Source organism: Pelobates fuscus, chromosome 8, assembly GCF_036172605.1.
Source record: "Pelobates fuscus isolate aPelFus1 chromosome 8, aPelFus1.pri, whole genome shotgun sequence".
Taxonomy (NCBI): Eukaryota; Metazoa; Chordata; class Amphibia; order Anura; family Pelobatidae; genus Pelobates; species Pelobates fuscus.
In genome coordinates this window covers 146691041-146709787 of record NC_086324.1, presented here as the reverse complement: position 1 = coordinate 146709787, position 18747 = coordinate 146691041, and the positions used below count along the sequence as shown (strand labels likewise).

General features: G+C 41.7%; 1 protein-coding gene across 1 annotated transcript in view; it reads left to right on the top strand.

Moving 5' to 3' along the window:
- Window positions 1–18747, top strand: part of BAIAP3 (BAI1 associated protein 3) — a 285407-nt gene that overhangs the window by 210881 nt on the left and 55779 nt on the right. The window contains exons 20-25 of the mRNA XM_063430408.1: window positions 3837–3888; window positions 4109–4257; window positions 8924–9047; window positions 12938–13081; window positions 14036–14131; window positions 17687–17902. Of these exons, the coding sequence (XP_063286478.1) occupies window positions 3837–3888; window positions 4109–4257; window positions 8924–9047; window positions 12938–13081; window positions 14036–14131; window positions 17687–17902 (781 nt within the window). The remainder of the gene's footprint in view (window positions 1–3836; window positions 3889–4108; window positions 4258–8923; window positions 9048–12937; window positions 13082–14035; window positions 14132–17686; window positions 17903–18747) is intronic.

Genomic DNA, 18747 nt, shown 5'->3' with positions numbered 1-18747 from the left:
ATCGTGAACAATATTTTGTGTACATTAGAAACAATGCTTTATCTTTACATAAGGAGCTTAAACCTACCGCCTACGTTAAATGTCAGAGCTTCTTATGAAACAAGGTAGTTACATAGTAATGTAGGTTGAAAAAAAATGCTCAAAAGGGTAATGCGCAAATGGTCATTCGAGTATCCCATAATTGTGTTCAAATTATGAAGTTCTCAGAAAAAACAAACAAACGGAACCTGCACTTTCAAAAACAGTGAATCCTTGATAATAAAAACAAAGGCAAACCAGACACACTCTGAGGGGGAAATCCTGTAGATCCAAACTGGATTTTTTTGTCTTTTTTTTTTGGATCAACAGCAAAAAGCAGATGTGAGAAAGGATTTGATGGACAGATGTCTGTTTTCAGCCTATGTAACTATGTAACTACATATAGAATTACCATTTGTCATCAATATTAATCACACATTAATTCATAAAAGAGGAATACAAACTGTGTCTTATCATAATGTGGTTGTAATAATCCACTTGTCAAGTCCAATGTTCGGGACCAAACAAATGGGGAAAATCGGGAGGGGGGGGGAGGGGTGAATCAAGGACATAATAAAATATTTTTAAAAATGTAAAAACGTCCAGAAACATAGAAATGTCTATTCAATATGTCTCATGGGGGGAGTAGGCACAAATAGTAATAAATCCTAAAATGCTCTACAAATTGGTGATAAAATAGACTCCCAAAGATGCCACAATATCTGTTTGACTTTACCATACCACCACATATGTAAACCTCTTCATGAACCTATTTTAAATGAATAATTTAGGAAAGATAGGATCTCATGGAGGACTCTCAAGCCGATATCCAGTCCTTTCTTGATAATCTGAACCACCTTGGTCAAAATATCTAGTTCACAGCCAATGCACATGAGATAGAAATCCCATTTCTTGCCTGAATGATATATAAGAGTGAACAGATTCTAATAATCTAATGTACAAAAGAAATAGATTCTTATAATCTATTGTTCTATAGTAGTTGCCACAGACCGCAATTAGAGATAGGACTTCCATACAGGCAGCTTCCACGGACTAAGAGAATTGTCTCTATTGGAGACAGACAGATTATCCTCACGCATGTCCAACATATTGGGGACCCAATACGTATCTCCCTCCTACTTGTGCCTTTTTTCCTTCACTTGTACCGCTCTACCTTATATCCCACTGATATTCGACTCATGAATCTTTCCCCTTTGTTCCATTTATGTTATTTCTGCCCTAACACCACCATTGTGGGGTTTTCCTTGTGGATTTTCTCCATATGTCTCCATCCCACTTCGGCCTCACTACCCCATCTCCCATTATACATTTCTTGCTTTATAGATGATCAATGGCTTGGAGTGTTTCTCCAAGATCCATCAACTCCCGTGCGTCACCCCACCTCATATCTTGATACCTCGTATTCCTGACCTCCCATTATATATTTCTTGCTTTATAGATGACCAATTGCTTGTTGTGTTTCTCCAAGATCCATCAACTCCCGTGCATCACCCCACCTCATATCTTGATACCTCGTATTCCTGATCTCCCATTATATATTTCTTGCTTTATAGATGACCAATTGCTTGTTGTGTTTCTCCAAGATCCATCAACTCCCGTGCATCACCCCACCTCATATCTTGATACCTCGTATTCCTGATCTCCCATTATATATTTCTTGCTTTATGGATGACCAATTGCTTGTTGTGTTTCTCCAAGATCCATCAACTCCCGTGTGTCACCCCACCTCATATCTTGATACCTCGTATTCCTGATCTCCCATTATATATTTCTTGCTTTATAGATGACCAATTGCTTGTTGTGTTTCTCCAAGATCCATCAACTCCCGTGCATCACCCCACCTCATATCTTGATACCTCGTATTCCTGATCTCCCATTATATATTTCTTGCTTTATAGATGACCAATTGCTTGTTGTGTTTCTCCAAGATCCATCAACTCCCGTGATTCACCCCACCTCATATCCTGATACCTCGTATTCCTGATCGCAGAAGTGGAATGCATTACCACTTTTCTGATTATTTTTTTTCTTTAAATACGCACTACACCATAGCCTCATCTAATATTTTTGGATAAGCTTTTTCAAATTATTTTTCATAATATTAAAATAAAAATAAATTATATTAGGGGGCGGGGCCGGACCGCCAAGCTGGATGGCAGCATACAAGCTGAGCTCCTGCAAGCCATCAAACTTTATGCTTTGAATTCAGGTTTTCCAGCTCCAGAACCAATCACCAGCGGCGGTCCACAGAGCTAAAGGGACACTGGATCCAGGGTGAGGCTGGCTCACCGAGCTGCAGTCCCCTGGAGGAGAGGGCACGGATGCCCCAATCGAGGCCTACTCCGGCGGTGAGGGGGGCAGACGGCCGCTGCCCCTCTATCCTGCCTAACAGAACCCAACCTGGGGTCCAAACGAGCGTGAACGAGGCCCTGTTCCCCCCCCTCTGGACCGGTGGGGGTGATCCCGGTCCTCACACCGAGGCCCTGACGAAAATATGGCGACTGAAGCTGTGGGGCCTAACAGCCAGGCCCAAGATGGCGGATGCCATGTGCACAGAAGACATGGGGAGAAACAACTTACTCCCAGCGCTCTCAGCCGACACTGTAACCCCTGCCTTCAGACCCTGCCCAGAGAAGCGAGACAAGCACTCCGCATCACGGCTGCAACACCAGGGAAGCCGGCGAACGGCTCAGAGTGCGGCAGGGCTGGACTGGACTGTGTTTTGCTGCCTGCTCTAGTGGACACTCACCCACTGCCGCATGAAACGGACAGAGCAAGCACCGGACAGCAACAGAACTCCCCCTGTCTTGGAGGCTCAGCAACACCACAACGACGGCTCCCCACAGAGGCAGCACCGGTAGCTTCTAACGGCCGTGGTGAAAATGGCATCAAAGCGACATCACAAGACCCAGCCTGAATATCAAATATGACCAAACTACACTAGCCTGTTTGTAAAACTACTGCTATCTAGATGCATCAAGCGACCTTTCATACCTAGCAAGTATTCTGAGCATAAACTTAACCTTGGTAAAGAAATTAGATGTGTATGTTTAGCTTAAGCAAATATGCAAATCTTCTCTATATCACTTTCTTGCCTCCCTCATGTCTCAAACTTGTTTTAAAAAAAAAAAAAAAATAGTGCAGCATCTCTTGACTATCCGTACTAACCGTTTATGCTGATCCCATGTGTTGTATAAGTCAGTGTTTATGCCTGTAATTTGCTCTGCACTCAAAAATAAAGAATTAAAAAAAAAAAAAAAAAATTATATTAAAATATATTTTAAAATATGAAATCAGATTTTCCAAAAATATTAAATCGAAGCTCTGTGAGAGGACAGTGTTGTGTCATGTTTTTGTCCCCGTTTGCCCACACAGTACTTCTGAGAACATTCTTCTGCACTGATCATTCTTCATTACCCTACTACAGCAGTACCCTATTACAGTAGTACCCTTCCCAGTACACACCTGAAATGTATTATTCAAATTCAATTTATATTCACCTAAGTTCACTGACTGGACTAGACGCCTTAGTAATTCTCACCTTCGTTGCTATGATTATTATCGGCATTTAGGCAGCGCCAACTAATTCCGCAGCGCTTTACAATATTATGAAAGGGGGGACATTTTACAATAAATGAAACAATTACACAATGACACAGGAACAGTAGGTAGATGAGGACCCTGCTCAAATGAGCTTACTATAAAGCCTGTCACCTATCAGTTAAATACTCATAAAATTACAACCTTCAATATTACCAATGCTTATGTGGTTATTTTTGTTTTCCTTGTCTTCACAGTATTGCAAAGGTTGACTTCTTCAGTATCACCTACCGACAGCTAGAAAAAATGGTAAGTGTGTTTTATAAGGATTTATACTTTCTCCAAAATTAAAAAGAGCTCACAAATAAAATAAAATGTTACTGAATATCTTATTTTAAGTTGTTTTTGTTTATGCCTGCATAGTTTGTTTCTACACTGTTTAATAATCTTGCCCTTCTATAAGGCGGTACTCTATTTTTGCAGTAATTTCCAACAAACTGTATTTGTGTTTTGCTCTGTTTTCTAACAGGTGTCTGATGAAGTGAGTGTCGTGATGCAAGAAATAAAAGCAACGGAACACGAAGGACCTCATGTGACCCATGCCATTGCAGAGAATTTATTTGAACTTTATATCACATTAAACGAACTAAGGCGGTTTAGGGAATTCCTGCCTTTGAAGTAAGTGGGACATTAAAGATTCATTGGTAATTACCACTAATTTACTTATTTTAATATGGGTGCCGGTCCTATAGAGCTAGGCCTTCAGAGACATTTCTTATCCAATGGCCCAGCAGCTCAGACAATAATCCTTTTAGAATACTGTGCAATAATGCACTGAAAGGCTGAAGGGGAGCAGAGAGAGAAGGTCAAAGAGTACGGAAAGATAAAAATGTATACATAACATAATTTCCTTTCCCTGGATGTTACCATGGGAAACATCACCAGAGGGTTAGTTCTCCCCACTTGGCTGTTTAGGACAGGAAATAAAGGGCCACGTTATCAGGACAGAAGACCATTAATGGTTCCTAAGACGATAGGGCTTGTATCTCCCAGACTCTCTGATCAGATGTTACGCCCACCAGTAAGGTGAACTTTTGAAATATATTCCAGGTTTTCATCTGGTGCCTTAGTAAGAGCTTTCAATACCAGTGGAAGATGCAACGGAGAGGCGAAATGTTTTAGAGGAGGATAATCTTTATGGACTTTATAATAAACCAAGACACTATTGGATCCAAGGCCCATCTAGGTCCATTAGAACAAAAAGGAAATGCTGAGACCTGAAGGAGAAGAGACTGAAACATTGGGGCTTTGAGCCCAATTTGCAAATACCAGCCAGATTCTGTAGTATGTTTTTAAAGTAGAAGGGCTCCTGGACTACGGCCTTTCAAATAAAACCTGTTGATTATATAGCTAACCATTAACCCCTTAAGGACAGACGACGGATATATTCCGTCATGATTCCCTTTTATTCCAGAAGTTGTGTCATTAAGGGGTTAAGAATCCAATCATTATGTAAATATTTCTAACATTATGGCTCCATAGAAGGAAAACAAGCCAGAAGGGGATCATTGCTATCAGCATCACATTCTCCTACATGGTTTTCTATAACAATGGGGCCAGTGGAAATAAATATGTCAGACTAAGGTTCCACAAATGGGATAGTACCCAGGTTGAAACACTGCAATGTCCAATAAGCCTGCTTAAATCTACCACAGTGAGTGCCTGATATTTTTTTGTTTATACTTGCTCTTATGGGGTATGCTGACCCATGCTCAGTTAGCTTCCTGTGGTTTTTATGATTGAGTGCAATACTCCGTAGAGAAGACTGTTTGTGTTGTAATGTGTGTAACGGCATCTGTTTGTGGCAAACAACGTATCTGTAGGGGACAGAGAGTGTGTGTAGTGTGTTTCTGTGTGTGAATGCAGGTGGTGTAATGTGTATGTTTATAGAGGATATAAAGGGTGTGTAGTGTATTTCTGTGTGTGAGTGCACAGGATGTAATGTGTATGTTTAAAGAGGGTATACAGTGTGTCTGTTTGCCCGATGGTCAGTCTGGGGCTGGTTGGACCAACAATATAGACTAACTAGGTAGCAGTCTATTAGGAGCCAAATATATGGGAACACATTTTATCTCTGCTATGCCAATAGTTAAATTAGTTAATGGGTGGGGGGCGTGGCCAGCTGAGCTACAGAGAAGACGTGCCTGTGCAGAGCTCCTGCTAAAAAGACAGCAAAAACGGCCAAAAACCACGAAATCGGGCAAATTTGGAAATAAATTCCTACCTATACCTCCTACATCACGATGGGGCGCAAACACCGCAAGTTAACCCACACGGAGGGATACTGCCAGACCGATATAAGACGATCCTTCGACGGGCCGCGGCCCCAGGCCCGGACCAAGATAGCCCCTGACACAGCACGAGGATCTAGCAACTCGGAAGATTCCATGGGGGAGGAAGATACCGAGGCCCCACAGGCAGTGAGTGGAATACACCAAAGGGCAGAATCAGACACAGACACATCCCCGTCCACTAAAGGGGACATTAAACAACTCCTACTGGACCTACGGGCGGTATGGAAAGCAGACCTCGCGGGGGTACAGTCTGAAATAACCACCCTGACCCACCGAGTAAACAAAGTAGAATCCAGAGAGGAGGAACAAGACGGCCTAATAGCAGTCTCTCAAACGCAAATACAAGCCATGTCCCTGCAGATCCAGAGACTTACCAACTCGGTCACGACTCTGGAGGCGAGACACCGCAAGAAAAACATTCGGCTCAGAGGCATACCGGAAACCGTGAACCAGGAGGCCCTAATGGAGTTTGCCACTAAGGTAGCCGTAGCATTGGGGGTGCAGGTGGGGAACGGAATACAGCCCTTGATATCGGCGTTCCGAGTCCGGAAGGCCCCCACAGCCCCTGCAGACGCCCCCAGGGACACCATCGTAATTACACGAGATGTCTCAATCAAGTCAGCCTTACTGTCCCGCTCTAGAAACCAGGACAACGTGGCGGTGGAAAACAGCCGCATAAGAATCTTTGATGACCTACCTTTCTCGATACTAGCAGAACGGCGCAGATTCCAGCCCATCACCAGGGCTCTCAGAGAGCACGGAGTCCGGTACAGATGGGGAGCATCCGGCACGTTGGTAGTGCCCCACGGCGACTCTGTCCTGGCCCTCTCAGCAGGGGAAGATCCGACCAAGCTCCTCAACACGCTGGGGCTGCCCGTTACAATGCAGCCGCCAAAGGGAACAACAGAGGGAACAACAGAGGGAACGACCAGCCAGAACGGACCAGCCCGAAACAGTGCCCAGAACCCTCCTTAACGAGTCGGCAGACTGCAGTGGCCAACCCGGCTACCCATCAGGCGGTATCCAGTTGCAGCGGAACGATTGCTGTGGTTGCAAGGGACAATTAAAACCTGGACTCACAAACACTTGCTGCGCAACCCTTTAACCGCTGCTATAACTTACATTTTAAACTGGCATTTTATCAGAGCAGTAGCTCAGTTTACCGAGTGCGCCCCACCAAGACAGCACAACAGACTAGGCCCCAAATTCAACTCAGTTTGACACATTAACATTCTTTCCTACCTACACCTTCCACATAGCGAGGGATAGCCCCAAACTAGCGGGATCTCTTGCCTTATAGGAGATCGCTCATTAGATCCCACACTCTTTCTTTGTACCTGTAATTACTGGCAAGCAGTGAAGCCCATATAACCTCACAACGGCCAGATTACTACATACGGGAACCTCCACCCAGGACAGGCCCTCCTAGACACCACATTATGTTTATTTTGCTGTACATAGGCTTAATTTGCAATAATATATTAGTTAATTTAAGGAGACAAAATACCAAAGGCCACAAGAGATGCATGTGTCCCCCAGGGGAGAATCAGGCTTATAGCCCCTACTAGACAACCATAGACACCCTATTGCGCCCACTTACGGGCCCTGACCTAGGCTAACACGATAGTCCTCAATGCCATTGTTTCGTTTCTTTTATTTTCCTTTTTCTTGCATACCTGATGTTCTTAAGAGATTACATTATATAACCTACTTTGTGACAACATAGTTAAACGGATAATAAGTCATACTAGCAGGATCCGTTTCTAAAGGTGTGAATGGTTAAGTCAGGCTCTGGTTTCCAATGAAGCCAAAGCTTCATCAGATTTATATATAACAAGCCAACACTCCTCTAACCCCATGCTTTGTACTTACTCGTCTTTTAAAATACATGTTGACTCTGTTTACATCTATATATAGCTCAACCTTTATCTAAAAATGTGCACAGCTATCTCTATGCCATGTCAATCATTGTTTTCTAATGGTTTTCTGCAACTGTTGTAGTTCGGAGAGCTAAGATGTTATTCCATGCACAAACAAAAATAAAGAATTTAAAAAAAAAAAAAAAAAAATTAGTTAATGGGTTACTCCAACTAAAAACAGTGTTTTAAGAAAATATGCTGAATATGCACAGAATTAATATGACACAGCCCAGAATTCTAGTTCCTGGCTGGATAATGAGGCGGCTAGAGATGGTGTAACTCGTGCGGCAACTATGTGGTTTAAGACTGTACATGCAACTTTTCAAACTGAAATGTTACAAACACGGTCCATGCACCATCACCACTTCATATTACTGAAGTGGTCATGGTGCTTGGAGTAATTTTTAATAAACTCCTAAGAGTGATAAAGGGGTTCAAATTAAGGGTTGTAATAGTAGTAGGGTTGTAAGATCTAGCCAATCAACCCAGGGCACCTAGAATCTTTGGGTATTCTCTTGGACAAAACATGGTCTCAAACTCTTTCAGATAAAACATATAAACATTAGGTTGCTTACTCTGTTTCATTACTGTACTAAAGGGGCTTGCATTTTGTTACTTACTGTCAACTCACTGTCACTGTTGATGCTACTGTGGTAGCATCAACAGAGACTTCATTAACTTGAGCTGAAACATAGCTCCTGTGCAGAGTCAGGGTGGAATAATGTAGTACTTTCCAATCACTCCACCTGGTGCATAGTGTAAAAAATTTAATGTAATGTAATTCAACAGAAAACCAATAGCATCCACAAGCTCCTTCCCTCATCATATTCATTGAGAAGATACCTGGTCCTATCTAAGTTAGAACTGAAAAATGCAGAAAATGAAAGGTATTTTATTGTGGACTGAGAGAATGGACTAGGGTGTCTCCCTGCCCATATGTTGTGCCGTCCTTGCTTTTAAAACTAATTCCAAGAGGATGCATAAAAGTTGTATATAATGAACATTTTCTAATCAGATCAATTACTCCAGCAGTCATATTTCAGAAATATTCCTTTTCTTCTGTCTCCACAGAGACAACAAATCACTGGCCTTGTCCAATTTCCATGAAATGTTCAAGGTTTCAATACACACCTGGTTGCAGACTATCCATGAGAAAACCCGCGATCGGATACAGAAAGCAGTGGAAGAAGACAAGGTAATGTCATCATTTCTGAATATATGCCACCTGAAAGATAGACTGCTATATATAATCTCTAACCAAATCCACTGAATAATTTCTGGACCAGTCAAGGTATTCATTGTAGAAGAAGTCTTACTACGGGGACTTGTATATTGTTATTGGCTCTCGTGGACCTGGACGCATCTTCTCCCTTCTTCCTGTTCTGCTTCTAGGTCTTATCTCTACTCTCTAGTTATCACTTGTTATCCTTTCTTCTTCATCTGTTGTATATAGTTTACCCCTAACTATTTACTATGATTCCTTCTTCTCTTTGACTTCAATTCATTCCTACTGCTCTTTTATAACCTTTATAACTAACGCACAGGTGACAGGCATCACTTAGTTTGGCACTATTTATTTGTTCCAGATTTCTTTAGGTAACAATGTCTGTAACCTCTTACTCAACTCCTATCATATCCTCGAAGGTCTGGTGGTATTTCGACAACTTTTTCTTTCCTCTTCCTTTCCTGTGTTATGCCTCTCCTAAATACTCACCTGGTGCACTCATTCACCTTAGCCTATATTTTCTATGCAACCGCAAGTCATGGTATTTGACCTGGAACCTGCGTAATCATTACTTTTGGTTTATTATCCTATTGATCTATTGTTTTTGCACTACCATTACTGACTGGGAATCCTTGCCCATTCCCCACTGTCGTTTTACTTTTTTGTTATGTTTTCTTTGATATTTTTTTGCTTAAAAAAAATAATAATCAAAATAATGAATCAAAAAAAAAAGTATATTACAATTTTAAAACATAGTCATAAAATGTGCTTTAAGAGTAAATAAAGAGTAAAGAAAAATGTGTGGAAAATATCACATCAGTAAAATGGCGTGCAATCAGTTAACGTGCTAAAATATTTCTAATTTTGAATATATTTGAGCAGTTCAAAAATGTACGAAAATTCTCTATTTGATTAATACATTTCTACTAGTGAAAAACACAAAAAAATAGCAATTCTGTCTTTTTTTTTGGCACTTTATCAGTACATTTTAGATTATGTTAGGATTCTGAACACAGATCATTTTCGTGTTGATGAACCCAGTATCGTATCAGTCTTATGCAGTGGTCCGCGCCAGCATCCTGTCTTTGTACATTCACTAAAAGCTGCACAGATGTTTGTGCCTGAGGCTGAGAACAGTTTTCTCTGTAACTTTTATCTGTCAGTTCTTCAAAAACAAACATAAAAGAGAGAGATCATAGATTTACAAATCTATGTAGACGGCAAATTCCTTATCATCTTCGCACACACTAACATGGTAGTATGGTTACAAAAAATAATATTCCAGTTCATCACATTCAACCATTCACACATCATCGTTTCTGCTCTTGATCAAAACAATGCTAAACTGAAAATTCTTTCCATCTGTAATTGGGGAATGGGAAAAAATAACAAGTCTTCAATGGCAAATGGATGTGCTCTTGTATCAACTCAACCATTGTTATTGTTGTCAACATTAACTGATGTTTGTCTGTATATATTGTTTTTCTTATAAAGCATTTATGACATCTTGGAGCTGTTCCTCCTTAAAGAAACACCCCAAACACCATAATCACTACACCATGCTCTAGTGGTAATCGTGCCCTTGCATCCCTCAATTTTAAGTAATCAACCCATTTTAGAATGTGTTGACTTCTTACCTGTGGGACACCGGGTACAGCTACTCACCTTCACTACTTCCTATGGAGAGCCAGAAGCTCCTATGTAGGATGCCCTTGTCACGCATTCGCTACAGGTCCCCAATGCTCCACTATGAGAAGTTTTGGGTTGGTCCTCACTAGAGGAGGCCATGCTTTAGTGTTCTTTTAACAGAGTTATGAACTAATGCAAGAATTATGAAGACCATTATTCCTTCAGCCTGGGTACTATTGCCTTACATTTGAAATTAAATTTAGTAAATAACCCTGAAAATGTCCAGTTGCGCATTTCTCACTAGGTCTTTCCATGTTTTGCCCCCAAAAAAGTATTAAAATAGCCTAAAACGTATCTGGAATCCAGTGGCAGGCCAAGTTCTCCTTAATCATTTCCACGCCTTCTCTGTTGTCATGTTGTGTCATCATCTTTCATTTTATATAGAAGCATTGCTGGACCTTGGGTGCATGCGCAGCAAGCTCAGCAAATGTGCCAATCAGCTTCTTCTGATAGAGAAGCATTGAATTCAATGTGCATGCACCGTGCTCATGAAAATATGTATTTTCTTTGCACTGGACTCACATTTAGTAGTACGGAACAGAGATCCAGACTGCCCAAGTGTCGTGTCGTAGGGTTGCAGCTAAACCTTGGCACAAAAGCACAGATGTCTCGGTAGAGGCAGAATTTGAAGCTGAAAGACTGCACATACAAATGGCTTGCTTCATTGCCACTTCTAAAAGCAGGATTGGTCATGGAGGTTGCAGATACACTTTAAGAAAAGGGCTTTTCTTCAGTTTGATATTTCAGCTGTTTATTAGGTAGCTTTCCAGTTTGGCATCCTTATATATAACAATCCCACATAAGGATGCCAAATTATAATCTTCATCTTTTAGCTATATAAATGAGGGCGGCCCTCCATTCATTTACAGACATGGAACCCAACCGTCATGCGGAAAATTGTTGCTCAACCATTGTATTGTAATATGGCTCCAACTGACCTTCTGTCAACAATGAAGGGATGCCCATAGCTTAATTTAATAATGAGGTCCAAAATCTCCCCCCTTGTCGTGCCAGGGGCTATCCAGTACACATGGAACTTTTACAAATTCCCTGCCACTGCTTGCTCTCCATTAATATATGTGGGAGCAGTGAGGTGGCTTCTTAACCTTGAAAGGGCTCTTTTGGTCTGTATCTTCACTGTCAGAGCATTGCCGTGGGTTACCATGGCAACAGTCCAATGCTATCAGTGATCGTTCTGGAGCTTACAAGAGGGATAAATAAGGTCTGCACTCAACAAAGGTGCGGTAAAGAGCGCCCATGCAGTGGGTGCACTGGGCTGGTGATATTTTACACCCTCTGCACCTCTCTGTTGGTGTCATCTGGTGCAGTAAATTGTTTTTTACTTATTAGGATTGGACCAAAAAAAAATTAAAAAAATATACCGAGCATTGATTTTGAAAATGCAGTTACCCTGTGAGTAATCACTGCTTACGAAAACTGTTAATGGCAGTGAAAACTGCGTCAGAGAAAAGTGTCCTTAATTACATGCTCCACAGGTTTGCATTCGTGAATTAAAATCACATTAGCACCTGAAAATTAAAATGCATTTAAATATTGTGCTCTCCCAATTACTGTCTGCAAATTTTTTTTTACGTGAAATTCATATTCTCTGAGTTTATAAAAAGAACATTTTGTAGACCTGATGCATAAAATGAACGAACCCCACTTTGCAGATGCTTTGTTAGAATTTTATCTTTGTAATATTGTATTTATAAAAAAAAAAAAAAAAATAGGATATAAATTTTTAAGAGATTGTGGGTCAGGTGAGGTGTATACTATAAAGTGAAAGTACAACTTTTTGGTTTTAATTTTTTTGTATTGCACAACCACATAGCTAACAAGAACCCAACTTGAAGTCAAAAGAAGTAAATTTAATAAAAAAAAAAAAAAGAAATTTAGCAGTTAAAAAATCTGTTTTATTTGATGCCACTCACAGATGGAACAGATTTGTACGCAGAAGTCAAAGAAATTTTGTTGTCAAACGCATAATTATATATCTCTGTAATTTATTTGTTATCACATCCCCTGTTCATTTTCGTTCCAAGAGGCTTGTCACAATGTTGTTCACATCCTAATATTATTATCAAGATGTTTGTATTTATCTTGTGGTTTATTGAATTTAATTATTATTTATTCAAAATAAATGTTTAATTTTGATTTTATTTATGCAGCTCGAATCAGTAGATTCCTTATCTAAGCACAGCAGTTCAGCGGTTGATGTCACAGTTTGCTTCTCGCAAATCAAAGATTTTTGGACACAGCTTGTGTGGCCTGATCCCACCGAGGCCTTTGGATTTCTAAGTCAACTTTCAGATGTAAGTAGGGGAACCATCTCAAAAGATGACCTTTTACTTATAATGTTTTTTTGCATTTGTTGTAAATCCCAGGCAATGGGATTCTAGGTTTACTCTGCAATGGAGGTGAGCAAAAAACATTTTGAGACCTGAGTGGGGATTTACCGAAGGGTAAGCTACTGAGGTTCTCTAAGCTTTTGTCCATTCTCAGTGTTTTCATATTCTCTGCTTTTGCTGCAGCGCATTACCTTGGCTCTCCCCAAGTTAAAAGGGCAAAACAATTGTCTGGGGTTGCTGTATCTCTCGTGCAGAGAGAACTTGATGGCATTTCGTTCTGGACTGCCCTTGTGGGTGGGATCAGTCATATGTGCAATAGTATAGGCAGTTGTGTATCCTGTTTTTGTGCTGCCCTAGGCACCGCAGAGTGAGGCTGGGAGGCAGAGCCGGAGTATGACATCATATTCCGGCTCCCAGTCTCACTCTGCGGCGCGCGAGGGAGCTGAGCAGACAGCTCAGAGGAAGTGCTCCCTCGCCGGCCGCCCGCCCGACAGCCAGTGCCGCCTGCCCGCCCGCCCAGCAGCCAGCCGGCATGTCTGTTAGCGCAAGGCTAACAAGGCATTTGCCCTGGGCATTTGGGGGCAGCGTTTTTTGCCGCCCCCTGGAAAATGCCGCCCAAGGCAAATGCCTTGTTTGCCTCGCGGCCAATACGCCCCTGAGTATAGGGACACTCTGCAATGGTACAAGTGACCAAAACCTATTTTGAGACCTGAGCGGGTATTTAACGAAGGGCAAGCTACTGAGTTTCTCTAAACTTTTGTCCGTTCTTAGAGTTCTCATATTCTTTATTTTTGTTGCAAATCCCAGGTTTTGCAGCATCTGAGGTGATCTCAGCCATGGAGCTGTGATGCTCCCATAAATTTGTGATTTATGTTTGTAAAAATCCACGAAAAAGTTGATTTTGTCCTGTCTTTTTAGGATATGTGCAGAGCTGCAATATATTATTCAGAAGCGATTAAGCGCAAAGTCGACAGGAGCCACCACTCCGCTGGACAAACTGTGGTCACTGAACAGGTAGGTAGCTAAATTATTAGCATGCATTTATTATTCTGGTAAAGTGAAGATTTACACAATGATGTTGGCAATTACTGTATTAGACAACATTTCTAGTAAGGTTGGTGCATGCAACATAGGTGGGAAACCTGGTGGAAAGACAATCTAAAAGGCAGTATGCTGTGTGATCCAGGGGCCACCCTTCAAACCCAGGGATTGTACCTTAAAAATTGTATGATCACCAGCAGGGCTGCCATCAGAAATTGTGGGGCCCCTGATAAAGCACAAGGTCTGGGCCCCCCCTCTGCCCCCTCCCGGGCCCACCCACGCCCTACCTAGTCCGCTGACAATGATGCGGGACTGAATGTGGTGTGCATAGTGGAAGTGAATTAGAATGTATGTAATGGATGTAGTGTTTGTGTGTATTAGATACTGTTTGTGCAGTGAATGCAGAGTGTGTGTTTGTGTAGCGGATGCAGTGTGTATAGTGAACGCAAAGTGTGTTTGAGTAGTGCATGTAGTGTGTGTACAGTGATGTAGTGTGTGTTTGTGTAGTGGATGTGATGTTTGTATGTACTAGATGAAATGTGTTTAGTGGATGCAGTGTCTGTAGTGGATGCAGTGTGTGTATTAGACGCAGTGTCTGTGTATAGTGAATGCAGAGTGTTTCAATTTGTGGTGGATGTAGTGTGTGTACTGTGAATACAGGATGTTTGTGTAGTGGATGCTGTGTGTACAGTTAATGCAGAGTGTGTGTCAGTATAGTGAATCCAGAGTGTGTGTTAGTGTGTAATGAATGCAGAGTGTGTGTTAGTGTGTAGTGAATGCAGAGTGTGTCAATGTAATGAATGTAGTGTGTGTGTGTTAGTGCAGTGAATGCAGAGTGTGTGAAAATGTGTAGTGAATGCAGAGAGTGTGTTAAAGTGTAGTGAATGCAGAGAGTGTGTTAGTGTGTAGCGGATGCACAGTGTGTGTTAGTGTGTAGCGGATGCAGTGTGTTAATGTGTAGTGAATGCAGAGGGTGTGTTAGTGTGTAGCGGATGCAGAGTGTGTGTTAGTGTAGTGAATGCAGTGTGTTAATGTGTAGTGAATGCAGAGGGTGTGTTAGTGTGTAGCGGATGCAGAGTGTGTGTTAGTGTAGTGAATGCAGAGTGTTAATGTGTAGTGAATGCAGAGAGTGTTTGAGTAGTGGATGTAGTGTGTGTACAGTGATGTAGTGTGTGTTTGTGTAGTGGATGTAGTGTTTGTATGTACTAGATGAAATGTGTTTAGTGGATGCAGTGTCTGTAGTGGATGTAGTGTGTGTATTAGACGCAGTGTCTGTGTATAGTGAATGCAGAGTGTTTTAATTTGTGGTGGATGTAGTGTGTGTACTGTGAATACAAGATGTTTGTGTAGTGGATGCTGTGTGTACAGTTGATGCAGAGTGTATGTTAGTATAGTGAATGCAGAGTGTATGCATAGTTTAGTGAATGCAGAGTGTGTGTTTGTGTGTAATAAATGCAGAGTGTGTATTAGGGTGTAGTGAATGCAGAGTGTGTCAGTGTAATGTATGTAGTGTGTGTGTAAATTTGTAGTGAATGCAGAGTGTGTTAATGTGTAGTGAATGCAGAGAGTGTGTTAGTGTAGTGAATGCAGAGAGTGTGTTAGTGTAGTGAATGCAGAAAGTGTGTTAGTGTAGTGAATGCAGAAAGTGTGTTAGTGTAGTGAATGCAGAAAGTGTGTTAGTGTAGTGAATGCAGAAAGTGTGTTAGTGTAGTGAACGCAGAGAGTGTGTTAATGTGTAGTGAATGCAGAGAGTGTGTTAGTGTGTAGTGGATGCAGAGTGTGTGCTAGTGTAGTGAATGCAGAGTGTTAATGTGTAGTGAATGCAGAGAGTGTGGTAGTGTGTAGCGGATGCAGAGTGTGTGCTAGTGTAGTGAATGCAGAGTGTGCATATGTAGCGAATGCAGAGTGTGTGTCAGTATAGTGGATGCATTGAGTGGGTTAGTGTGTAGTGTATGCAGAGTGCATATTGTATTAGTGTATGCAGTGTGTGTGTTGTATTAGTGTATGCAGTGTGTGTGTGTGTTGTGTTAGTGTATGCAGTGTGTGTGTTGTGTCAGTGTATGTAGTGTGTGTGTTGTGTCAGTGTATGTAGTGTGTGTGTGTGTTGTGTTAGTGTATGTAGTGTGTGTGTTGTGTCAGTGTATGTAGTGTGTGTGTTGTGTTAGCGTATATAGTGTGTGTGTGTTGTGTCAGTGTATGCAGTGTGTGTGTTGTCAGTGTATGTAGTGTGTGTGTGTTGTGTCAGTGTATGTAGTGTGTGTGTTGTGTTAGTGTATGTAGTGTGTGTGTTGTGTCAGTGTGTCAGTGTATGTAGTGTGTGTGTTGTGTTAGTGTATATAGTGTGTGTGTTGTGTTAGTGTATATAGTGTGTGTTGTGTCAGTGTATGCAGTGTGTGTGTTGTGTCAGTGTATGCAGAGTGTGTGTTGTGTCAGTGTATGCAGTGTGTGTGTTGTGTCAGTGTATGCAGTGTGTGTGTTGTGTCAGTGTATGTGTGTAAATGTGCAATCTGGGGTGAGGGGGAGGGGGGCATTTTAACATAATAAAAAAAAATACATTTAATTAAATTGTTTCTCCCCCCTCCCTGCTTACCTGTGTCTAGGGAGGGGGGAGATTCCATCCCTGGTGGTCCGGTGTCATGGTGGGGCCCCCCGGGTTCCCGGTTACTGCAGAGGGGGCCCAGGCAGCACACTGCCTCTTCTCTTCGCTCTCCTCTAATAACTCTCGCGAGACCCGCGGAGCGTTGCCATGGCAACCGGGTCTCGTCGCGAGAGTTATTAGAGGAGAGCGAAGAGAAGAGGCAGTGTGCTGCCTGGGCCCCCTCTGCGTTAACCGGGAAGCCGGGGGGCCCGCGGCTGCACACATAGATAGCGATATTCGCTATCTATGTGTGCAGGGAGGGAAAGTGGGGCCCAGGACTGCCAGAGCAGTCCGGGCCCCCCAGGGCCGCCGGGCCCGTGACAACCGTCATGGTTGTCACCCCCTGATGGCGGCCCTGATCACCAGTAGACATAGGAAAAAAAACCTGGAGCTCAAACACTGAGCTGGCTGGGGGAGGAATATTGGTGAAGAATTATTGGTGCGAAAAAGGTAAATTCTTTACAGGTGTGTACCTTCTCTCAGACGGGAGAGGTTATTCAGTACCTTGTTGGTATTAGGGAAAAGACAAAGTACTTGCAGAATTGTTGATTGGCCGTTTAGGTAAAACGCTGTCACCCCTCTTAAAATACAGCCATTCTTAAAGGTACGCTCCATCGATTTTTTTTTTAGTTTTAACCATTTAGTGAATATACCCCCTCCCCCCAAACAAAACGTGTATGTAATATTTTTGCATATTTATTTTTTATAAGGGGAGTAGAGAGCAAGGTAAAAGCTAACTAAATTTCCCATTGCTCACATATTAGGAAAAGGAATAATGTCTGTTATGTAAGGTGACTAGTTTTGTATAGTCATGTCTACAGTCATCCACAGTATATCCCTTTTGACTAATCTCTGGTGGTCCTACATGTTTGTTGAATTTGTTTCAACAGCTCTGCATCATCCTCAATAACATCGAACATGTGCGTAAGTTTATGGGCAACATTCTGAGAGATCTGGACTTGAAATCCGTTGAGACACCAATGGAGGAGCCTTGTGGACCTGACGGGAAACAGCAAGTGCAAAAAGCCTTAAGCACACAGCTTCAAAATATTGACATTGACATGCAGAGGGAGGCAAAGAACATGATCTCACATCTAACTGAAAAGGTACTGCCCTTCTTACAGGTGTGAAAGGCCCGTTGATATCTAATCAAATATGCCATGTTAAACTATAGGCAAGATACTTTATTTATTATATCCAGGCTCTATATGCATTTCACAAGGTGTGCTGGATACTTACAATAATTGTGCTAATTATGTGGCTTGATATATAATAAATACTATCAGAAGACAGAATGCATAATCCATGCACATTGACATAATCTGAAATAGATTCACTTACCTTAAAGGGACACTCCAGACCCCTAAAGCACTTTAGCTTGCTGAAATGCTAAAGGTCTGAAGTGTGTGTCCTTTTCTTTCATTTTACAAAAAAGTGCAGATTTCTATAGAAATTTAAATCTTTGGAAAATAACTTGGTTACACCCCCCTGGCTTTCAACAGATAACATGTCCTGTTACTTCCTGGTTTGGTTAGCTCAGTGGAACTAAACTCAAGAGGCAGCAATTGGCCGGAGCACCTGGCTTGTAAAGATTTGTTAACGAGCAGCATAGGGAAGTCTGTGATTGGGCAGTCACAGAAAGCCTGGGCCGGGGTTAGAAGGGGAGGATTTGCAAAGGCTACAGACAGAGAACTGCAGCTTTTGCAAGCTGTTTTAGATATATCCCCATTTTAAATGTGTGCAAGTTTTCATTTGGGGTATATCTACTAAACAGGGAATTTAAAAAAAATAATTTTGGGCAGTCCCTTTAAAGTAGTGAAAGCTAAGGTACTATAATTCATACGTTTATTAACATTTTGGGTTTGATACGCTAATTTTGTTTTAGATTTTGGATTTACTTCCCCAATAGAAATCTAAACATCTAGCAGTGATCAAAGTAGTCAAGATGCAT